General features: G+C 43.8%; 1 protein-coding gene across 1 annotated transcript in view; it reads right to left on the reverse strand.

The window, feature by feature from the left end:
* Positions 1 to 10,187: 10,187 nt before the first annotated feature.
* Positions 10,188 to 25,436, reverse strand: part of TRIM62 (tripartite motif containing 62) — a 151,050-nt gene continuing 135,801 nt past the window's right edge. The window contains exon 5 of the mRNA XM_069240293.1: positions 10,188 to 14,166. Within this exon, the coding sequence (XP_069096394.1) occupies positions 13,616 to 14,166 (551 nt within the window). The 3' untranslated portion in view covers positions 10,188 to 13,615. The remainder of the gene's footprint in view (positions 14,167 to 25,436) is intronic.

A 25,436-nucleotide genomic window follows, 5' to 3' on the forward strand; every position in this document is an offset into this window, starting at 1 on the left:
CTTTTTTTTTTTTAACTGTTTTTATTAGTTTTTGAAAAATAGAAATCTTATACATACAGTGCACGTCAGCAGCATCGTTTACAATATTTTGACATTTGCAGATACTGTACTGAGGTCAAGCCGCAGAAGTAAAACATCAATTGCCAGCATCCTGTTCCTTAAGAAATCTGACTATAGAGTTCAGGTCACTTCCTAGTCATTAACCCTGTCCAACTTCTCGACCCTTATAACTTTTAAGGCACTCCTGGAGTCTGCAAGTCATATCCAGTTGATCCCATAGCAGGTATTGAGTCACATCCCACCCAACCATTATCCCTCCCCTTCAGAGCTCTTCCCTGAAGTCGTAATGTCCTCTTCAGGGAACTTTCCCAATAAATAAGCCCAAAGATGGACAGCAGCGGCTGCACCCCTATCAGTATGTGACATTTTCATGTGGAACTCCTCACCTGCCGCCCCCCCCCCCCCCATTCAAAAATATCTCTGAGCCAGACAGTGGTGTCCTGGTGTTCATCCAACCTATGGCCACTCTCCTTTTGGCCAGTAATAAAACAAGTTGTGTTATTCTACAGTGAACTCTACATCCTCTGGGGTACTCCAGCACACCCATGAGACAGAAAAGTGGTGTCAGTGGGATATGCAATTCTATGGCTAATTCAATACGTTACACAACTTGTCCCCAAATAAACCTGGCCCGAGGTAAAGCTCCACGCCAGAAGCAGGAAGTTAGCATCAAATTGTACCACATCGTGGGTAGGTGGCCCGCCTAGAAGTATCTATTTTATTTAGTCATTGTCAGGTGACATATGTACGATGTAGGTAGTGAAAATGTAGAAGTTTAAACCTATTATTAATGATACTTTACAGACCCAACCCAATGCTTTCTCCCACTCTGCATCTGAGATAGGCACACCCAGATCCCTCTCCAACATGCTCTACGTGGGATACCGGCATGGTGTTACATCAGATCAAAGGGCTTTGTAAAAGAGAGTTATTACGTGTCTCCCCTCTCCCCAGTCAATGAGCCCTTCCAGGACTGGGAGGTTTTGGGAGCCGCGGGGAATCCCATCCAGATCTCTCTCGCGACACTCTCCAATTTAGCACAGAGTAGAAAATGATGAGGACCTACCTAAAAGGTGTCTTGTGCTTCCTGGAATGTAGTAAAGGTACCCCACTTGGTATAGGATCCCTGCCTCTATACATCCTCCCTCTCGCCACTGCGCCGTAGACAAGATAGGGTTTAGGTCTTGAAAAAACTTCAAATCCCATATATTCAGTTTACGGCTAAGGGTTTTAAACTTTTGAACTGTTTTGGTACTTCTAAATGCTTTACACCTCTCTTAGGGTAAGCCTGTCTGCTCTGTGCCATAGTTACCAAGGGGTTGAACTCATGTTTAAATTACTGAATCCTTCAGTAGACCCAACAATTACAGTGACATTATTACTTGTTGTGGACTACAATCCACCACCACCAGTAATCCACTTTCTTACGGTAGGTATAAGATGGGTTTTCATAGCATTGTAAACCAAACGCCACACAGCATTTTGCATTCCTATTCCTCTGAGGTGCTGGCTGCAGATTCCTCATAGCCACTCAAATTCTTTTTGCAAAAATGTTTGAGAACTCATTAGACAGTGGTTAACCAAATGCAAAACTCTGTGCCTTTCTGTATTATTTCAACATTTGTCGCAAGAGCAGCTGAGCTACCAACCACCATCGTGCTGCAGGGCTTTCCACGGAGTAGAGAGAAACACATTTTATTCCAAATTTGTTAAGCATCATAGAGACAGCCATCAATTAACTAACACCTCATTTTAGCCAAGGATAAATAGCTAGAGACTGTCTTGCAGCAGTGAATAGACTCGAATACCTGGTCCAATTTTTATCAGTCGTAAAACGCCAACTTGTATCCATTTCTCTGCAACATATACTTGTCATTGTCAATACTTTGCAAAAATAGTGCATTTAATTTAGCACTGGAATTTGCATGAAATAATGCACATTTTCTGTTTTTGTTTTTTCATACAATGTGAGCTCCTTAAAACAAGTAACACTAGCCCAGGTTCCCAGCATATTTCTATAACAAGTCCTGTGTCACTACATACAGTTATGTCTATATGTCAAATCACAAGTTAAATCCTATGTTATGTGCAATCTATTTTCTGGATGATATTGTATCACTCTATTCAATTTTCTACTTTTGTGATATTGAAATCAGCATAAGGATGCGCTTGCATGTTGGAATAATTCAATGTACAAGAAGGGTACCCTTTGTTGGGTTAATGCTTTTTTAGAAACAAATAAGAGTAGTGTTGTGAATGCTTGTGTAACATATTTATCTTTGAGGAATATCATCTTGTGAATTTTGACACTGGTTGCATTGAATAGAAGTATTTTCCTTATAACTATCCAAAACAGTATGCTTTAGGTGTATTGAGCTACTCTAAAAGTAATTTCAATTTTTGTAATTTATATGGTTATTCTTTGTCACATATTCAATTTAATTTTTAAGGAGATGTTTCAATCTTTGTGAAATCATGAAATAAATATTCTATTGTAAATTATGTATCCTGTAGTAGAATCCTTTGCTCAGTATACTAGCGATTATATGTTATTTAATTATATTCATATAGAATACTATCTAGTCGTTGGTGCAGGAAAACAGGTTTATAATCACTAGAACTTATGCATGATCATCTCCATCTGGCTTTGATTGCTATTTGTGCTTGAGAAATGCCCTAAATGAGGGTCCTCCTTGATTTCTGATGTGAGACTACGAGTGAAAGACCAGCGGTGGTCTACAATCTCTGGTACTTTCACAAGAGTGCCTTCCTCCCCCGCCAGGCTATCGATCATGCTGTCATCGCTGCTTTCAAGATAAGGTCAGGTAGTTACATCCATGTAGACTCCAATCTATGTGCATCCAGGAGTCATGAAGTAATACACAAACCAAAAAATCTAGACATGCAGCAAGATAACGTCCAGATAGCCCTCAGCACTATTACATAATAGAACACCTGGTAATTGTCATCTTAATAAGTGTAGCTGTGAATATATTCTGTACAACAGCTAGTATTCGATGGTCTCGCTACTGATCTTACATCCTTCCGATTCAACACTTGGCATTAGGGACTTTCACAATTACACTGTGGCTTTTGACACAAGTTGAACAAGTGAGGCCCTTTCCGGTCAGGGGTTGAAATTTGTGCTTGCTTACTCCATGTTAAATGAAAGTGGGCCTATCTCAGAAGAACCTTGGTGGCACTGCAAGTGAAGTAAATGTAAATGTTTTTATAAAGTTAATGTATTTCTTTATAGTTCCATTTTCAGTGAATATTGTAACTGGCAAAGTGAGACTGAGGGGCATATTTATCAAGGGTTTTTGTGTCGCCTTTGCTACATGCAAGGGAACGCATGTTGATGCAAAACCTATAAATAGATTTACCAAGCCATGCAAGGGCACCTTACGTGGCTCTGCGTGGCTTGGTAAATCTGGACTAACACAAGGTAGCGCATGTCACTGGCTTATGTTACTCTGCCCCAGGGAGTTCTGTCGTGGGAGAAGCGTGCATGTTCCCACACTAACACCCATGGATTCTGAAGCATGCCCAGATTTACCAATACTGGTAAGACTGGGATTGCTCCAGAATGCTATGCATTCCCAAGGATGGAGTTAAGAGGAAAATTATTTTATTTATCCTCACTGTTTCTTTTTCTAGCTGTGCTGCATTCCGAAAGACATGTAGAAAAAGGAAAAAGACTTAAAGGATTGTTTTGGTGTGGTAAGGTGCCCCTTCCAGCACAAAAACAAATCCTAGCCACAACTCAGGTACCCTCCACCATAAGTTCAAGAGTGCCTGCATTGGTGCTAGGCAGCAGTTTGTGCGCTAGCATCAGTGCTTAATTTGTGCTGGTCGTTTACGGTGCTGTGCAGCAGCACTTATTTTTCAGGGCCGGGGCTTATTCTTATGCCTCAAGCATTTGCTGCGAGCAAAAGACACATATAGGAAAGACGGATGAAGGGAAAAACGAAAAAGCGTCACAAAAGGGAGAAAGTAAAAAGCTGCAAGAGTGAGCTGAAGAGGCAGCGAGTGGCTTGATTTGGATTGAAGAGGCCCGCGATGGCTTCAGGATTACGCCGCCTCAGTATTCCATGTTCACACATTTAATTACAGCAGCCGTATGTTTAAGAGGAGGACTTTGGGCACCGGCACTTTTGTATTTACAAATTAAGCACTGGCTAGCGTAGGCATAGAGCAGGAATCCGCAATATCTTGATTGGTATGGCACATTCCTGCCCTCTCCCTTTCACACAAGGTGTCTTGTTGCATTGCGTGAAATACTGATAAATATGGCCTTCAGTGTCTTGCAAAGAGTGGTATAGCATTGTCAATCAAATGCTGGGGCAGGTAAGCAGGTTTTGTGTTTCTGCAAAACATGTCTTGGCTACTAGATCCATAGCAAACATTATTGCACAGTAGGTGCAGGACTTGTAGGTCTGGAGAAAACTGATAATCACAAAAATCAAGGGGTAAGACTTTTTTATTAGGTTAAAAAAACATTACAGTAGCAATAACAAACAACTACACGAGCCACTGAGGATGGCACTGGTGTCCCAAGAAAAATGCTACTGTGGCTGTAACAATCTTGGCACCAATGCGAATGTGACTGTCCAATGGAATACAACGGAAAACAAAACTGAGCTTTTCATTCTAAACAGAAGCCTTAGAAAAAATATGCATTTTTAAAGTGCTGCTGCAGTATCAATCTTGTCATCTGATAAAATAATATTATCTTAGTTTTATAACAAAACTATAGTTCTTATAAATGCATTATCCGGTGTTCCATTATACCATTTCTGCGCTTTTGATGTTGTAACGAATGTACAGGTGTGATTTTACTGCCAATTAATGTAATTTAATGACTTCAACTACAACAGAGTAACTTACATCCTATTCTCCCACAAAGACGTGCAGTCAGTTATTTCAAAACGTACAAACGTATCGGTTTTCCTGCAAAGAGTGGGGACAAACTAAGTTTTCAGGTCTAAAAAACATTAAGTCTTCGGCGTTAACACCAGTCACACCTTTTGTCAGAGGAAAACGTTGTTCTCAAATAACGATTGGGACGGAGGTCTGAGCTACTGGGAAACGCACTGAATATTCAAGGACATCAACCAGATCCATTTTGAGCGATAGAATGGCACAATGAGCAACAAGCAACCCCAACAAGCCCCTCAGTTTGTGATCTGTGTTCGATCCCTTTGTGAGAATCAATAATCGATACCATCTGTACCGGGTGTCATGTCTCTAAAGAAACGTCTAACTGGGCCTATTTTCAGTGATCACTATTCAGCTCCTTATGTTCAGTAATCTGTTAATGGATCCTGCTCCGAGCTTGCATTTATTCATCTTTAGCTGAATCCATTTTGAAAACGTTTTATTGATTTCCATTTGGTAACACATTACGTAACTGTGCCACATGCAGGTTTGTCTTCTAAGATTTTAACACAAATCTGATGGTCATGTACTCTTATTTTCCCATGGAGTATAGCGTTTACCAATCCACACCCTTCTAGCATTTTCTCCCCACCTCCACACACTCTACAGCCATCGCTGTCTTTTCAGCCCATCCCTGCAGCCTTGTGGTTGTCTGCATGTAGGTTGGTCTCTCCGGTGCCCAGTTGATATTCTTCTGTCCACCTCATGGGCTCTCGGTCCATTAATCCAATATTTTGTGAAACTTACTTAGGCCTCTCCAATCATACACCACTTGTCAGCCTTTGTAGCCATATCCATTCCCTGATTCCACTGCTCCATCGTGGGGTTGTCTGACTTCCCCAGTGTTGTATAATGTGCTGGGCCACCACGAACCTCAGTAAGCAGAATACAATCTTGTGTCTTGTTAGGCCTTGCTCTCCTTGAATCCCTGTATGACATGTTTTGGTACCAGTTAGACATACTTGGCCACTTTGACATTTAATTCCCTGCTTGTTCCCTGATATGTTGGATCAACATGCCTCCCCTTATTATGTAGGAGTTTGCCCTCTTCCGTTTTAAATTTGAGGCAGGTCCCTGTTGGAGACTGACCCATCTTCTGGAGTCGACTTCCATGATCATATGTTTGATGTAACAGTTTGAGCTGAATCAGTCTGAAATTGGAGTGGATCACTACTTATCTTCATGCCTCGGAGTCCTTCCACTCCTCATCTTCTAACTCTTCTAGATCTTTTTAACGACCCCCCCCCCCCCAAGCATTTGTAAGCTGTCTGGGGTGATGTTAATAAGTATATCATAGATATGTGAAACCACCCCCTTTCCCAGCGCTTCCCCAAAAACCCTTTTCACTTATGGGGGTCTCATCTGGAATTAATGACCAGTTTTACTTTAATGTGCCTATTGCATGCTTCGGTTGTAGCCATTGATAGAACTTAGACGGATATAGTTTGTACTCTTCCTGGAATTGGTTAATTTCTATAGTCTCATCTGGTCTCTCTCAGTGGAGATACCCACAGGTCCCAGTTCTTGGACCTCCACATTCTTAACTTCATACCTGGTCCCCTATCGATTGTGAGGTCTTCTGGTTCTCACCTTCATCCATCCAAAGGCAGCCCAGACCAATGACCTCACCTTATTCACTGCTATGGTAGCCTGTAGTCAGGGCCTGTCTTAGGTAAAAAAAAAAAAAAGGTCTCCTTTTCATATGCAATTTAATTCCCAGATATCTAAATCCATCTTCAGGAACTCCCAATTATATTGTAATTAGCCCCTCTCCTACAGCTGTTTGGGTCCTAAACATTGTGGACTTCTGCTGGTTAATTTTGTAACTCATGCTGGCTCGGAAGTTTTTTTAAATGTTGGCAGGTTCGGTATTGCATGGCTTGAAGTTGCTTCATAGAAGTACAAGGTCTGCATATTGTGAAACTTCCTCTTTTTCACCTGAATCCCACCTAAACCTTTTCTGGGCTCTTTCTGATCCACCTGGCTAAGGGCTCCTCCGTCAGGCCAAGGAGGAGAGGTGATATGAGGCAGCCCTATTTTGTTCTCATTCTCACCCGTGGTCACACCTTTAACTTTTACCTTTGCCACAGTGTCTGTGTAAAACAACTTAACTCATGCATGGAACTCTGGGCCCACACCGAATCCCTTTAGCATCCAGAGGAGTTATTTACAGCTTATGGACTAAAATGGCATTTCATCAAAGGGACAGACTTTCCCTACTTTGCACTTCCTGCAACCAATCCATCTAGTTTTGTACCATTCTCAGGTTCTGTCTGGAAGACTAATTTAGGATGATTCCCGTTTGATTTGGCTGTATCTGTCTAAGCACTACTGTAAAGAGACTAAATGCCTGAATTTTGGTCTCTATTTTCACCTCCACGTTAAACAACTGATTGCATTTTTAAGAAAATCCTCCTTCGCCAGAGTGGATATTTGGAACCATATTTTTTTAAGCATGGAGCCAGTAACTATATATATATATATATATATATATATATATATATTTGTTTTTAACAAGAAGAATTATTGAGTCGCAGTTCTGAGCTTACAGTGTGTTGTTGATAACCATGCCCTTCTGCAAGTCAGTAACACGAGTCAACCATTTAATCCCCGAGCTGAGTATGTCCAGTGTGAGAAGACGCTGTTGCCATACACCTTCTAAGACACACAGGTATGCTATGAACTGTTAATCAATTTATAGGTGCTTAAAAATAAACAAAAGTACAAGCGTCTTACTAAAATGTTTGAAATTGTAACTCTTGCTTGACAGGAACTGCCTTGTGTAACCCAACTAAAATGTTCTATTGAAAATGATTACCTGATTAAACAAATGGGCCGGGGTGCAAAAGGATCCTGCGCCCAGGCATTGGCGCTTCCTGGAAAATTGTTACAGAAGGGAACAGTACCTCTATGCTGGAGATCAGAAAAACAGTTGCCTCAATGAAGCCAGTTTTGAGGATGGTAATGATATGCATGAAGCAAAAGCCACTGGGGCTGCACATCTTCCTTTTAATGATGTGGGTTTGGCAGGCAGAAAGCCAAAAAAGAGTGATGTTTGGGCAAGTGGAGAGGGGGAGGCTAGATGGGTTGCCTGGAGTCAGCGTTGGGGTGACATATGGGACTCGTAAAAATAGAGGACATTAATATTCAACATCTGGACTGCTTAACATCCCAAAAATGCTACCTTCCAATAGTAGTCCAGGAAATTGTTATAGGTTGCCACAACATTTCCATTAGCTACCAAAGCACCGCTATATATTTTTATTTCTTAATGTATGCTTAATGATGACCATAATACATTAAGTCTGGGAGAGGCCAGAGTGGAAGGGTGCAATGTTTACGTGTCAGTAGGTACTATAGCTTAATGTAGCAACAAAGAGTTACACTTTGTCCATTAACTTTAGCTCTACTTTTGTAAGGCGGCAAAGGAATGAGGGCCTTAGACTGAGAACATTCCATAAGAATCACACTGATAGAAAATGTAAGTCAAGAATAAGTCAATGGTAGGAAGGAGATCTGGAGTTCTTGGTCTGAAGGGTTGTCCTATTTGGTAAGTCAGCTGGGCCTCACAAAGCATGTGCGATATCCAGGACCTTGAAAAGGGAATTCACATGGTCACATGATTAAGCAGTACACTCTATGTATGCTCCCAAGCTTTGAAATAAAGTTTGATACAATAATGAGGTTGTATTCTGGGATGGACAAATTCAGAAGAAAAAGCGAATGGGCACCTTGCATGCTTTCATGTTTTTAGAAGATTGCCAGATTCAGCCTTTTGTGAGGCAAAAGTAGAGATGGCTTCGTGGGAGGTGGTGGATTTATGGTGGCACACTTCAAGGCTCTTAATGATAAAAGCAAAAGTTGGCAGAGATGCTTAGATATGCCCGAATCTGTGACTACACCATAAAAGATGGAGTACAGATATGAGCTATTATAGGTTGCTATAACTTATGAGTCTAAGAAACTGAACAAGGCAATTAGCTTTGGAATTTTCTTCTTTACTGACCACACATATCCGGTGATTACACAGGAAGGACAGATATTCTGTATTAAACATGGTTTATTTCTGACAAAGATATAAATACATTGGATTATAGCTCTTGCATAAGACCACTGTACTAGCTATATGTATTTCAATGACTACAGCAGACCTAGAGCGATCTGCTTCAAATTGCTCATTTTTTTCTAAAAACATTAAGTAAAGTGGGGTGCCCTTCTCAAGTTTTGGGAACGCAGCCTCAATTAAAACTATTCTGCCCAACGGCAATGGAATGTACAAATATTAAGTTGTGTGCAAGGGCAATGTTCAAATGAGAATGGAAGAGGTATGGATGCCTGCACCCGAATGTATTTGTGAATATGTCTCGGTCTCAAATTAGGGGGGAGACAAGTCGTCATCAGCTGTCTTACAGGCAGACCGTTAACACTTTACCCCTTCACAATCGGTATGCTGCCTTATCTTCTATGGAGGAAAATGATTGACTGCCAAATGTCTTGGGAAATTCTTCCCAGTCTTCAGCATCGTCCATTAAGATCGCTACATGGAACATTGCTGGTTTAAAGAGCAAGTCTGGGATAGCCGAATGGGAAAGGACACTAAAATCTTTTGACGTCATTGCTTTACAAGAGACCTGGGATCAAACGAATAGCTTTTCGTTAGATGGCTTTTGTCATTTTTGCATTCCAGCTACAAACAGTGTGGCAGGAAGACCCAAGGGGGGACTATTAAGCCTTTTCAAACTGGATATGAAAGGTACTTTAACTCAATGCCCCTCGGGCTCAGTAAATTGTCTAATTGTTGAGCTTTCCACCCAGGATAAGGGTAAGATCCTTTTTATAAATGTTTATAATTCGCATGCAAATGATTGCACCAGTCAAAATCTGGATGACTTGGATAATTTTTTGTCTGTCTATAGTATAAATGTTAATACTTTTGAGTTAATATTATTAGGGGACTTTAACATACATCCATGTACCCTGCCATGTATTAGGAGGGATGAGGAAGGCCCTCCCTTTTCCTCAACTGCTCATCCAGAACATACTAGGCAGGGGGATTATCTTGAGCTTTTTCTTGCTAAATGGAATTTATAGGAGTCTGGTTGTGGAGACGGGAATAGTAGGTTCCCTACGTTTAAGGGCAATGGTTATGGTACTATTATAGATTATATTTATTTATCTTCATTTTTGTTAAACAGTGTTTTAAATTATTGTACTGAGGTGTCAGTTTTTAGTGATCATAATCCTGTTGTACTTGTTTTTAAGAACACTGAATTGATTTCCCTCAAATTAGCCGTAGAGAGTGGGGGCCTGAACCTTAAAGTCAAAGACCAGAATCGTAGGTTGAAGTGGACAAAAATAGTCCCTGAAACTTTTTTTCAGGAGGTCTTATCAAAAGTGGAGGATGAAATCACTATATGTTTAGCGGAAAATCCAGATCCTAAGGAGGTTATAGTAGCATTTGATCAGATTTGCTTAGAAATTAATTGTAGTCTACAGGCTAAATCTAGCCAGAAGGTGCTAGAGGGCAATAGATGGCTTGATAAGGATTGCACTAAAGCACACGGTGTACTACTAAAGGCATTAAAAACTATTCCTAAAGATCGATCAAAAATAGTAAATGCTAGGAAAGTGTATAAAAAAACTATCCTAGAGAGGAAAAGAACTTTGAAAGTTAACGCCTTGGCTCAACTCTTGGACCCAGATACCCTAAAAAATAGTAGTTTATTCTGGAAAATAATAAATCAGCCCTTTATTTCTGATGAAACTAATACTCCCTTAGAGGCAAACATTCCTGATGAGGGCTGGATAAAACACTTTAGTCAGATATACTTTAATACTGGTCCTCCTGGTAGAATTTTAGCAGATGAAGTTGGGGAAACCTCCCCTGACAAGGATGCAGTTATTTTTGCAGTCGCAGATGTTGAAAGGGCTATAGACCTAACCACAAAAAACAAAGCCCCGGGCCCAGATGGGGTCCCTGGGGACGTTTTTAAAAGTTTTCCAAAATTTTGGTCCAAGGTATTATGCAAGGTCTTTAATAATCTTGCATTTGATAAAATCTCGTCTTCCTGGAAGAAATCTATAATTATGCCAGTGTTTAAAAAAGGTAATAGGCAAGACCCATCTTGTTACAGGCCGATTTCACGGATTGATTCCTCAGTGAAAATTTTAGGTCGAGTTATTTTAAATAAATTGAACGATTGGTTAACAGAGAAAGGGGTCCTAGCAGATGTGCAGTATGGTTTTAGACCTAAAAGGAGTACTATAGATCAAGGCTTGAATTTGCATTTATTAATAGAGAAATACACAAAGGCGAAGGAGGGTTCCATGTATCTGGGGTTCATGGACCTCTCGTCAGCCTTTGATCTTGTAAATCGATCTAAATTATGGAAAATCTTACTTGACATGGGACTGGACAAGGCTCTTGTTAACCTCCTAGTATATTTACATACTGACCTAACAGCTTCTGTTAGAGTTACTACTGCGGGGCGATGCACTAGCCATTTTAATTCAGAAAGGGGAGTCAGGCAGGGGTGCATTTTGGCTCCCCTCCTTTTTACTATTTATATAAATGCCTTGGAATCCACACTAAAAGATGTTACCCAGGACACCCCACGGATAGGAGAACTCGGTATCCCGGTTCTCCTATACGCGGATGATGCTGTCCTGCTTTCTCGTACTGGTGTTGGTCTTCAACGATTATTGGACGCTTTTGAGGTTTTTATGACTTCCCTGGATTTAAAGATTAAAGTCCCAGATTATGATTATGGGTAAGGGTAATAAAAATAAACTCCCCAAAATTTTTACTTGTGGGAGGCAAGAATTGTGTAGAGTAGCAATATTTCCATACTTAGGGATCACTTTCGATGAGAAAGGCTCCTGGGGCCCCCAGATACAAAATAGAAATGTTGCCCTTGTAAAGTCGTCTTCTGCTCTTCGGGGTTTTATGAATAAACTCGGGGCGAGGCCAATTGTTAGTTTGTTAAAAATTTATGAAGCAAAATGTCTTGCAATAGCAACGTATGGAAGTGCGATATGGGGCTATTGCTCTATGGAAAGTACACAGATCTCGGAAAATAAATTTTTAAGATCAGTTCTCTCACTTCCCCAGTCTACTTCCACACACATTGTCCATACTGAATTGGGTGTGGGCTACATTTCAGACTTGATTAAACTGGCCCCCGTTCTAGCCTGGCTAAAGATCTGGCTGAATCAAGAAATTCCGCTCAACCACTCCATTTTAAAAGATTGTCTGCAGCTGGATAAAGTAAATAAAATAGCGTGGCTAGTTAATATCAAAAATTGTTTCGTTAGATTAGGAAGATCGGATCTTTTTTACTCCCCGGAATCAATAACTGTTAAAGATATTGGACTGATTAAAAGCATGATGAAAGATCTGTTATGTTTAGAAAGAGAACAAGTTGAATATGAAAAACCATCGGTGCGGGCCAGTATTATTTTGAGTACTTATGTGGGCCCTGAATTATATTTGTCTATTGTAAATCAACCTTTCCACCGGTTTCTACTCACACGCTTTCGGTTTAACCTGATTCATCTAACTCTTGGCCATTTTCAAACCTGGTCTCCTCCGGAAAAAGGAACGCCGTGTAATTGTGATAATTTTTCGATCCAGAATACAATGCATTTTCTGTTATTCTGTGACCATTACGCGGCCTTAAGAAATAAATATTTGTTCCCAATTTTAAAGGAGGAGGGGTTTATACAGGTCAAACCAGCCCTCTTGTTCTTACAGTTATTGCAGACCCCTAGGATTATGTTCCATGTTGCTAGTTTTTTAGTGGGAGCTGTTAGGGTTAAGAAAAAGAAGTTCGCCACTAATCCGATTATTTCATTGTAATGAATTGAGTGATTAATTAACTTTTTATAGGAAATGTAAGTTCTGTGAATCTGGGAGATTATTAATGTTTCACGTTAAATGATGTTTTTAGGATGTTTTACTCTACTGACCCCCCTTTTTAAACATTGTAGATAATATGAATTGTTGATTGCCTGTAATTTTTGATTGTATTGTTTTTATGCCTTTTTATGATATTTATTTATCGAAATAAAGTACTTTGACTGACTGACTGAAGTTGTGTGTCAAGCTTGGCAAACTGGTAACGTACCTCTTGATGTAGTGCCTAACGCACGGTATCGGAGCAGTCTGAAACTTTTACAAGACTTTCTGGTTTTAGAGCAAAAGGAATTAATTTGAAACCGTCCAAAGAAACAATTTAACTCTGTGTTAAAACGTTGATCAGATTTCCTCGAATAACTGAAGAGTACTTAATGAGGAAATGATTAATGTCACTTCCCAGACCACAATGTGGCAAATAAAAAAAGGCGTTCGTAAGGAGGGGTGTTTTGTCATGCATTCAGATATGAAAATGATACAAAGTGTGGTCCCAAATGGATTAAGATTCTGGAACTGGTTTAGATAGTGGTTCTCAAACAACAACAAAAAAACATGCAACAAAACAATTGTCTTTACAGGATCTCACAATAAGAATCTCTCACCAAATTCATGTTTTACAGATACAGACATCATTCAATAGTTACTTTCTTAAAGATACAAATAGCCCTCATCTGATGAAAGTCCGTAAATTCTCACTAGCACTTATATCCGGACGGTGTTAATTCGCAAGGGCTGGACATTCTTGCCATTGGCATGGCTCTGGCCAGGGCTGAAGTAGGAGCACAGTTTTCCAGGAAATTTTTCCCGGAATGTGTAGAGCCATGACATGTCATCTGCATTGTAGAAGATGAGCAGTCCCTTGTCATAATCCAGGAACACTCCTACCTTCTCCAGCTTGCCCCGTACATTCAGCCGTGTCCAGGGCTCAGTGCAAGCACTATACTGGTTGCCATCATGCATGACTATGCAGTAAAAGCCACGGCTTGGCTGGATCTGGATGCTCCCCTTCCGACTTACAGCCTCATGTGCCAGGCCAATCATCCACTGTGTTTTCTCAGAGACCACCACCTCCCAGTAGTGGACACCACTGTCCAAAGCTTGGGTGCCTAAGACCGAAACCTCCACATCAAATCGTTTTGGTGAGTCTTGAAGAGGTTGAGGATGCAGGTTTCCATAGGCCACAATGGTGCAGTCGTCTGACAGGATGAGGCGCTGATGGGCAGTTTGGGGGTCAAGTGTGAGTGCAGCTGGGACTGGGGAAATAAGATATAATAGTTTTAATACAGAAGGGAAAAACATGTCACAATCAACCATAATTCAGCTTTTTCCAGTAGAGTGGCCATATTAAGTAAATGATTAGCATCAAAATGAGAAATACAGGAGTAGCTAGCTCGTGATCCTAGTACCTACTGCAATTAAAATATTAGTAACATAAGATTTACCTTTTCAGATTCTGCTTTTAAAACAATAGTGAGTCCTTAAAAGGACAAAAACGTGAGCTCCGATTCAGATTTGGTACACTAAATAGATACATGTCATTTTTTTCTGAATATAATTCCTTTGAGAAGGAAGCGATAAGTAAACTGCACAGCATGTAGAAGATAGTGTGCAACACTGAAAATGATGATGTACATGCACTTTATCACAAGCTCCTCCTTCTCCCTTTTCAGAGAAGCAATGGAATTCCACTAACATACCACCAAGCTTACCACCACTCTACCTTGAAGAAACACAACTTGCAATGACCGTGCCTAACACTAGATGACAGGTGTTTGCACAGCATGTGACGCTACAACACCACAGGCTGCAGTCTGTCTCTTACAGGTAATGCTTTCATTTTTGATCATGGTTGTGTGCGTCTTGAGCCCACTTAGTTCCCTAATCCCTGATTTTTTTTAAAAGCTACGACGATTTACTCTTGATGTCGGTTTGATCAATCTCTCAATCAGAAAGTCCAAGTCCTTCCTCTTACTTTCTAAATTTGGCTCCAAGTGTTTTCAGAGTTCAGGTAAGCCTTTGCCATATTCTCGCTCAGATTCTCTCCAGAGATAATTTCTGAAGTTGGCGAACAGGAAGATGTGCCTTGATAAGAGCCATGGTCGGCACTTTGCCTTTAATTTGTGTCAAAGGGACCAGAGGATGTTGAGCCGAGGTTAGGGACCACTAATCTGGTTGAAGGCTCTAAGAAGCCACGAAGATACTTTTGAGATTATTTTTTACTAAGGCAGGAATAGCAACTGAATGGGCCTTCATCAAGTATACACCAACTGCACCAATCTTCTCCCCAAACCATTTAAAAATGTGTACTATGAAAGACGATGAGGAAGGCTACCTCTCATTAACGACCACCCCTGCCCTCTGTCTGGAAGATCTAAGACCCTTTGTTCGAAGTACATGTTGACTACCTCAAGTAAAACAAAGCCTCTGCAGTCTGTACTGGCTGCTACCTGTGCCGTGAATCTTTTAATTTATGAAGCACTGCATTTGCAACAGAGTCAAAAAGTACCACTAAAGGAAGCCGCTTCCCTTCATGTCAAGGACCTACCTCTGCTGCCCTCGGGGAAGTCACTTGGTTGGGACAGCAGTACAGGCCCTTGAACAGTGCTGCTTCCTCGCCAGGTAAATTCAAAGTCACACAACTTATTGGGTTAAGAACTCGCATGGTAGTGCTCTATGCCACAGATCAGTGTGAGAAATTGGTGAGGAACAGCAAGTACATCAAACAGGCCTCCGCTCAATATGTCACCATCTCCCCCGTGGACCAAGCATAGGCAGGTGTTGTATCAGACTCACACAAAAGGGATGAAAGCCTTCAGATTTCTTTTTTCTTCCCCCCCCCACCAAGAATGCAGCCAGTCTCTATGGCCCTACGTGCAGCCCTAGTTATGACAGCTGAATCCACTATTCATATACACCTCAAGAGGCTGACACTGGTGAAAGTCGGCATCTGCACAGATTATCTTGAAGCCAATCTGTGTGGCGTTGAGTTTGTGATGGCATCTGTCCACCCAACAGCCAGCCAACTTGTGAGCACTGTACCAGTGTTCTACATCAAGTGGGACTAGCATGACTCACGATCACCAGAAAGTTTATTTCTCTCTGTGGGATTCCTCTGGAATAGGCTGCACCCTGGCCATTCTTCTGCGTTCTTACCTCTTCTTCTTGGTTCAGTCATCTTCCAGTTTTGCTCTGAGGGATATAATCTACAGGCCCTCAAGGATCCTTTTCAACATATGACAAATGACGCTCCTTGGCCATAGCAGAGGAGCCGCTGCTGGAAGGATATCTAAAATGTCAAATAATAGTTGAATTTGCCAAATTCTTAGTGGAAATCTCCAAGAGATTAGAGAAAACCAGTAGAGTGTTCGGAGATCCTTCTAACAGAAAAGAAGAACAATTAGAAAACTGCAAGTACACTTAAAGGTGGGATATGCAAGTGTCTGACTTCAAAAAGGAACTGCTTTTTTGGCTTTGTCACAGAGGCTGTCTTTTATATTGCATGTTCCTTTATTTTGTCAGTGTGTTTTACTGTGATGACTTCTCTCAGCAGGACATTTAGGGCTTGAGATGCAGGGTAGTTCTACGCATTGTGCATTCATGTCCTGACCTCAATAAGTGCTTTCAGCTGACCTCTACCCATGCTGCAAACCCAACATTCAGCAACCAAATAGAAACAGGACACCCTATATTCTTCATAGCGTGTAATGTTTATTAATAGGAGATCACTATGCAAAGAATACGACTACATTGGCAACCTAGAAGACTAAAATCCTGAATTCAACACAGAAAAAGACTATGCAGTGCTATTGATGCCTTAATACACAAAGCAATACCATATTGGATATTTGACCCTCTTTTTGGTTTTTCAAGAAACAGCACAAGAATGGTGGAGAAATAACTGTGTTCAATAAAAATATTCGACCTGTATTCAACGTTATGGCCACTGTTTTGGGTTGTGAATTAATGTTGGTCTGCTGCTCTGACCTTTCAACTTCTTCCTAATCTATCCTCCTCCTCTAAAAAGCTCTGTCTTCACCGGTGCCTTACTGGAATCAATAGCAGACAATTCAGTGATCAAGAAAACATCTGCATACTAGGGGGAAATCTCAAAAACTGGTTTTGCAAACCAGAACTCTACCAAACATCAAGTTTACTTTCCTGTGAAGAACCAACTGCACACTGGACAATCCTCCAGACAGGCCACACACAATGCATTACACCTCTCCCCCCCAAAAATCATTAACTTATCACTAACCCTACCAGAAGCGTTCCAAACAACTGCAGCCCATAACACAAGCATAGCTACAAAGCATGGAAAATGAATTGGTCTAAGAATCTCTCTCTTCGCACGGTTTTGAATCCTGAAACACCCATTAAACAGTTTTACCAATATTTAAGATGCATTTTGTAAAGAAATGGTTCCCTGTTGCAGTTACCCCCCACTTTTTGCCTGCTACTGATGCTGACTTGACTGAGAAGTGTGCTGGGACCCTGCTAACCAGGCCCCAGCACCAGTGTTCTTTCACCTAAACTGTACGATTGTTTCCACAATTGGCACAACCCTGGCACCTAGGTAAGTCCCTTGTAACTGGTACCCCTGGTACCAAGGGCCCTAATGCCAGGGAAGGTCTCTAAGGGCTGCAGCATGTCTTATGCCACCCTAGGGACCCCTCACTCAGCACAGACACACTGCTTACCAGCTTGTGTGTGCTGGTGGGGAGCAAATGACTAAGTCGACATGGCACTCCCCTCCGGGTGCCATGCCAACCTCACACTGCCTATGGCATAGGTAAGTCACCCTTCTAACAGGCCTTACAGCCCTAAGGCAGGGTGCACTATACCACAGGTGAGGGCATAGGTGCATGAGCACTATGCCCCTACAGTGTCTAAGCAAAACCTTAGACATTGTAAGTGCAGGGTAGCCATAAGAGTATATGGGCTGGGAGTCTGTCAAAAACGAACTCCACAGCTCCATAATGGCTACACTGAATACTGGGAAGTTTGGTACCAAACTTCTCAGAATAATAAACCCACACTGATGTCAGTGTTGGATTTATTAAAAAATGCACACAGAGGGCCTCTTAGAGATGCCCCCTGTATTTTACCCAATTGTTCAGTGCAGGATTGACTGGTCTCTGCCAGCCTGCTGCTGAGAGACGAGTTTCTGACCCCATGCGGTGAGAGCCTTTGTGCTCTCTGAGGACAGAAACAAACACCTCCCCCCTGCAGGAACTGTAACACCTAGCAGTGAGCTTCAAAGGCTCAAGCTTCGTGTTACAATGCCCCAGGGCACTCCAGCTAGTGGAGATGCCCGCCCCCTGGACACAGCCCCCACTTTTGGCGGCAAGTCCAGGAGAGATAATGAGAAAAACAAGGAGGAGTCACTGGCCAGTCAGGACAGCCCCTAAGGTGTCCTGAACTGAGGTGACTCTGACTTTTAGAAATCCTCCATCTTGCAGATGGAGGATTCCCCCAATAGGATTAGGGATGTGCCCCCCTCCCCTCAGGGAGGGGGCACAAAGAGGGTGTTACCCACCCTCAGGGCTAGTAGCCATTGGCTACTAACCCCCCAGACCTAAACACGCCCTTAAATTTAGTATTTAAGGGCTCCCCAGAACCTAGGAACTCAGATTCCTGCAACCTAAGAAGAAGAGGACTGCTGAGCTGAAAAACCCTGCAGAGAAGACGGAGACACCAACTGCTTTGGCCCCAGCTCTACCGGCCTGTCTTCCCACTTCTAAAGACACTGCTCCAGCAACGCTTTCCCCAGGACCAGCGACCTCTGAATCCTCAGAGGACTGCCCTGCTCTAGAAGGACCAAGAAACTCCCGAGGACAGCGGCTCTGTTCACCCAAGACTGCAACTTTGTTTCAAAGAAGCAACTTCAAGACAACCGCATTTCCCGCCGGAAGCGTGAGACTTGCTACTCTGCACCCAGCTCGACTTGTGGAGAAACAACACTTCAGGGAGGACTCCCCGGCGACTACGAGACTGAGTAGCCAGAGTTGCCCCCCCCCGGGACCCCACAGCAACGCCTGCAGAGGGAATCCCGAGGCTCCCCCTGACCGCGACTGCCTGCTTCCCAGATCCTGACGCCTGGTAAAGACTCTGCACCCGCAGCCCCCAGGACCTGAAAGATCGGAACTCCAGTGCAGGAGTGACCCCCAGGAGGCCCTCTCCCTTGCCCAGGTGGTGGCTACCCCGAGGAGCCCCCCCCCCCCCCTTGCCTGCATCGCTGAAGGGACCCCTTGGTCTCCCTTTGATTTCCATTGGAAACCAGACATGTGTTTGCACACTGCACCCGGCCGCCCCCGTGCTGCTGAGGGTGTACTTTCTGTGCTAACTTGTGTCCCCCCCGGTGCCCTACAAAACCCCCCTGGTCTGCCCTCCGAAGACGCGGGTACTTACCTGCTGGCAGACTGGAACCGGGGCACCCCCTTCTCCATTGAAGCCTATGCGTTTTGGGCACCACTTTGAACTCTGCACCTGACCGGCCCTGAGCTGCTGGTGTGGTAACTTTGGGGTTGCTCTGAACCGCCAACGGTGGGCTACCTTGGACCCAAACTTGAACCCCGTAGGTGGTTTACTTACCTGCAAGAACTAACAAACTCTTACTCCCCCTAGGAACTGTGAAAATTGCACTGTGTCTAGTTTTAAAATAGCTATATGTGAATTATTTGAAAAGTATATATGCTATTGTGATTATTCAAAGTTCCTAAAGTACCTACCTGCAATACCTTTCATTTAAAGTATTACATGTAAAATTTGAACCTGTGGTTCTTAAAATAAACTAAGAAAAGATATTTTTCTATACAAAAACCTATTGGCCTGGAATTGTCTCTGAGTGTGTGTTCCTCATTTATTGCCTGTGTGTGTATAACAAATGCTTAACACTACTCCTTTGATAAGCCTACTGCTCGACCACACTACCACAAATAGAGCATTAGTATTATCTCTTTTTGCCACTATCTTACCTCTAAGGGGAACCCTTGGACTCTGTGCATACTATTCCTTACTTTGAAATAGTGCATACAGAGCCAACTTCCTACATTGGTGGATCAGCTGTGGGGTACAAGACTTTGCATTTGCTGGACTACTCAGCCAATACCTGATCACACGACAAATTCCAAAAATGTTCATTAGAAATTGATTTTTGCAATTTGAACTATTTTTCTAAATGTTTAAAAGTCCTGCTAGGGCCTTGTGTTAGTCCCTGTTAGCATTTCTTTTAGAGTTTAAAAGTTTTGTGAAAGTTTGAATTAGATTCTAGAACTAGTTTTAGATTCTTAAAAAGTATTCCAACTTTTAGAAACATAATGCCTGGTGCAGATGTGAATGTGGAGGAACTCGACCTCACACCTTACCTCCATCTTAAGATGAGGGAGCTAAGGTCACTCTGCAAAATAAAGAAAATCACAATTGGCTTAAGACCCTCCAAACAACAGCTCCAGGAGCTTTTGGCAGAGTTTGAAAAAGCCAACCCCTCTGAGGATGACAACCCAGAGGATGGTGTTAGTGACATGGAGGAGAATTCCCACCTTCCAGTCCTAACTAGGGAACCCAGGGACCCTCAATCCCGGATTCCAACTGTGATAGTCAGAGATGCTGCTTCCCTCACAGGAGGGGCCAGCACCTCTGAAATCACTGAGGATAGCCTCAGTGAAGAGGACATCCAGTTAGCCAGGATGGCCAAAAGATTGGCTTTGGAAAGACAGATCCTAGCCATAGAAAGGGAAAGACAAGAGATGGGCCTAGGTCCCATCAATGGTGGCAGCAACATAAATAGGGTCAGAGATTCTCCTGACATGTTGAAAATCCCTAAAGGGATTGTAACTAAATATCAAGATGGTGATGACATCACCAAATGGTTCACAGCTTTTGAGAGGGCTTGTGTAACCAGAAAAGTAAACAGATCTCACTGGGGTGCTCTCCTTTGGGAAATGTTCACTGGAAAGTGAAGGGATAGACTCCTCACACTCTCTGGAAAAGATGCAGAATCCTATGACCTCATGAAGGCTACCCTGATTGAGGGCTTTGGATTCTCCACTGAGGAGTACAGGATTAGGTTCAGGGGGGCTCAAAAATCCTCGAGCCAGACCTGGGTTGATTTTGTTGACTACTCAGTGAAAACACTGGATGGTTGGGTAACTGGAAATGAAGTGCATGACTATGTTGGGCTTTATAATTTGTTTATGAAAGAACACATTTTAAGTAACTTCTTCAATGAAAAGTTGCATCAGTATCTGGTAGACCTAGGTCCAATTTCTCCCCAAGAATTGGGAAAGAAGGCAGACCACTGGGTCAAGACTAGGGTAACCAAAACTTCCACTGGGGGTGACCAAAAGAAAGGGGTTACAAAGCCTCCCCAGGAGAAAGTGGGTGACACTAGAAACAAAGAAAAAGAGTCCTCTGTAGGCCCCCAAAAACCAGACCAGGTGGGTGGGCCCAGAGACACAACTCAAAACAAAGGTGGGTACCAGGGTAAGAACTGGGATGCCACTAAGGCATGGTGCCATAACTGTAGACAGACAGGGCACCACACCAAGGACACTTCTTGTCCCAAAAACAAACCCCCCTAGCAAAATCCCAGGGGTGACCAGTATAGCCATTGGGGATGACTCCTCAGATGAGGAGGTCTTCATAGCCTTCAACTGGAAAAAGGGCCCAACAGGTGAGTTGGAGATTCCAGAGGGAAGTAGACACTTCCACCACCTACTGGTGAATGGAATCCCAGCCACTGCCCTGAGAGACACTTGTGCCAGTCACACTATTGTGCATGACAGGCTGGTGTTCTCAAACCAGTACATCCCAGGTGAAACTGCCAGAGTAAGTTAGCCCAGACAGGGTCACTGATAGGCCTGTGGCTTTTGTGCCCATAGAAGTGGGTGGGACTTTTAGCTGGAGAAGGGTGGTAGTCAGTACAGACCTCCCCCTTGATTGTCTCCTTGGAAATGACTACCCAGAGGTTAGTCAGAGCCCAATAGAGGAACTGGTCCAGTGCCATTCCTCTCCCAAGGATTCTGGAAGTCCTGCCCCTACAGTAACTGCAAGCAGGCCCCAGAAGAAAAATAAAAGAAAACAGTGTAGGAAGGGTGGGCAACCTTTAGCCAAGGTTCCAGCAAGCCAAGGAGATTCTGCTCCAGTAGGGGAGAACTCCAAAAGTGGCACTGATAAAGTCCAACCTGACCCACAAGAAGTCCTGGCTAGTCAGGCAACTGTTAAGCCTGAGTGGGTGGCTCCTCAGCTAACAGAAGAAAGAGTGGAAGAAGGGTGTTTACTACAAGATGTGGTAACCCCCCACTCTAATACAGCAGACAGGCACCCTGAACCCAAAGAAGCCTGTAACTTAGCCCCTTCCCTTGTAGTTGAAGAGCTAAAGGTGTGGTTCTGGACACTGACAGCTGTCAGTGGCCTCTGCTGGGTGTTAGCCTTTATGGCTGCACTATCCTTGGCATGGTGGTCTGACCCCATGCCAAATAGCAAGTTAGGCCCCCTGGCCCTGTTGGTCATGGTGGGGTTACTCCAGCTCTGGGTAACCTCTTTGGGTAAGCTAGGGGTGACCCTCGCTTAGATAAGAGTAGCAGAGGTGGATACCTCTAACCCCAAAATAGAGAGAATGGGTGGAGACATTAAAGACACAGACCAGAGGCAATACAGACTAGGTCCTATCACTGTGGAAGTGGGTCAGTTCCCCAGAGGGAATGACCTGAACAGGAGGATGTAAGGCAGAGTAGGCCCTGCAACAAACCAGCCAATTTCCTCTACTCTTCCTCACCTGACAGACTAGGAAGACTCTCCCAGCTTTGGCTGAGTCTCCTGGCCTGTGGGCTGGGGGGGGGGGCTTGTGTAAAGAAATGGCTCCCTGTTGCAGTTACCCCCCACTTTTTGCCTGATACTGACGCTGACTTGACTGAGAAGTGTGCTGGGACCCTGCTAACCAGGCCCCAGCACCAGTGTTCTTTCACCTAAAATGTACGATTGTTTCCACAATTGGCACAACCCTGGCACCTAGGTAAGTCCCTTGTAACTGGTACCCCTGGTACCAAGGGCCCTAATGCCAGGGAAGGTCTAAGGGCTGCAGCATGTCTTATGCCACCCTAGGGACCCCTCACTCAGCACAGACACACTGCTTACCAGCTTGTGTGTGCTGGTGGGGAGAAAATGACTAAGTCGACATGGCACTCCCCTCAGGGTGCCATGCCAACCTCACACTGCCTATGGCATAGGTAAGTCACCCCTCTAACAGGCCTTACAGCCCTAAGGCAGGGTGCACTATACCACAGGTGAGGGTATAGGTGCATGAGCACTATGCCCCTACAGTGTCTAAGCAAAACCTTAGACATTGTAAGTGCAGGGTAGCCATAAGAGTATATGGGCTGGGAGTCTGTCAAAAACGAACTCCACAGCTCCATAATGGCTACACTGAATACTGGGAAGTTTGGTACCAAACTTCTCAGAATAATAAACCCACACTGATGCCAGTGTTGGATTTATTAACAAATGCACACAGAGGGCCTCTTAGAGATGCCCCCTGTATTTTACCCAATTGTTCAGTGCAGGACTGACTGGTCTCTGCCAGCCTGCTGCTGAGAGACGAGTTTCTGACCCCATGCGGTGAGAGCCTTTGTGCTCTCTGAGGACAGAAACAAAGCCTGCTCTGGGTGGAGGTGCTTCACACCTCCCCCCTGCAGGAACTGTAACACCTGGCAGTGAGCTTCAAAGGCTCAAGCTTCGTGTTACAATGCCCCAGGGCACTTCAGCTAGTGGAGATGCCCGCCCCCTGGACACAGCCCCCACTTTTGGCGGCAAGTCCAGGAGAGATAATGAGAAAAACAAGAAGGAGTCACTGGCCAGTCAGGACAGCCCCTAAGGTGTCCTGAACTGAGGTGACTCTGACTTTTAGAAATCCTCCATCTTGCAGATGGAGGATTCCTCCAATAGGATTAGGGATGTGCCCCCCTCCCCTCAGGGAGGGGGCACAAAGAGGGTGTACCCACCCTCAGGGCTAGTAGCCATTGGCCACTAACCCCCCAGACCTAAAAACACCCTTAAATTTAGTATTTAAGGGCTCCCCAGAACCTAGGAACTCCGATTCCTGCAACATAAGAAGAGGACTGCTGAGTTGAAAAACCCTGCAGAGAAGACGGAGACACCAACTGCTTTGGCCCCAGCTCTACCGGCCTGTCTCCCCACTTCTAAAGACACTGCTCCAGAGACGCTTTCCGCAGGACCAGCGACCTCTGAATCCTCAGAGGACTGCCCTGCTCTAGAAGGACCAAGAAACTCCTGAGGACAGCGGCTCTGTTCACCCAAGACTGTAACTTTGTTTCAAAGAAGCAACTTCAAGACAACTGCGTTTCCCGCCAGAAGCGTGAGACTTGCTACTCTGCACCCGACGCCCCCGGCTCGACTTGTGGAGAAACAACACTTCAGGGAGGACTCCCCGGCGACTACAAGACTGTGAGTAGCCAGAGTTGCCCCCCCTGGACCCCCACAGCGACGCCTGCAGAGGGAATCCCGAGGCTCCCCCTGACCGCGACTGCCTGCTTCCCAGATCCCAACGCCTGGTAAAGACTCTGCACCCACAGCCCCCAGGACCTGAAAGATCGGAACTCCAGTGCAGGAGTGACCCCCAGGAGGCCCTCTCCCTTGCCCAGGTGGTGGCTACCCCGAGGAGCCCCCCCCTTGCCTGCATCGCTGAAGAGACCCCTTGGTCTCCCATTGATTTCCATTGGAAACCCGACGTGTGTTTGCACACTGCACCCGGCCGCCCCCGTGCTGTCGAGGGTGTACTTTCTGTGCTAACTTGTGTCCCCCCCGGTGCCCTACAAAACCCCCCTGGTCTGCCCTCCGAAGACGCGGGTACTTACCTGCTGGCAGACTGGAACCGGGGCACCCCCTTCTCCATTGAAGCCTATGCGTTTTGGGCACCACTTTGAACTCTGCACCTGACAGGCCCTGAGCTGCTGGTGTGGTAACTTTGGGGTTGCTCTGAACCCCCAACGGTGGGCTACCTTGGACCCAAACTTGAACGCCGTAGGTGGTTTACTTACCTGCAAGAACTAACAAACTCTTACTCCCCCTAGGAACTGTGAAAATTGCACTGTCTAGTTTTAAAATAGCTATATGTGAATTATTTGAAAAGTATATATGCTATTGTGATTATTCAAAGTTCCTAAAGTACCTACCTGCAATACCTTTCATTTAAAGTATTACATGTAAAATTTGAACCTGTGGTTCTTAAAATAAACTAAGAAAATATATTTTTCTATACAAAAACCTATTGGCCTGGATTTGTCTCTGAGTGTGTGTTCCTCATTTATTGCCTGTGTGTGTATAACAAATGCTTAACACTACTCTTTTGATAAGCCTACTGCTCGACCACACTACCACAAAATAGAGCATTAGTATTATCTCTTTTTGCCACTATCTTACCTCTAAGGGGAACCCTTGGACTCTGTGCATACTATTCCTTACTTTGAAATTGTGCATACAGAGCCAACTTCCTACACATTTGATTTAT

Source organism: Pleurodeles waltl, chromosome 6 (assembly GCF_031143425.1).
Source record: "Pleurodeles waltl isolate 20211129_DDA chromosome 6, aPleWal1.hap1.20221129, whole genome shotgun sequence".
NCBI classification, from domain to species: domain Eukaryota; kingdom Metazoa; phylum Chordata; class Amphibia; order Caudata; family Salamandridae; genus Pleurodeles; species Pleurodeles waltl.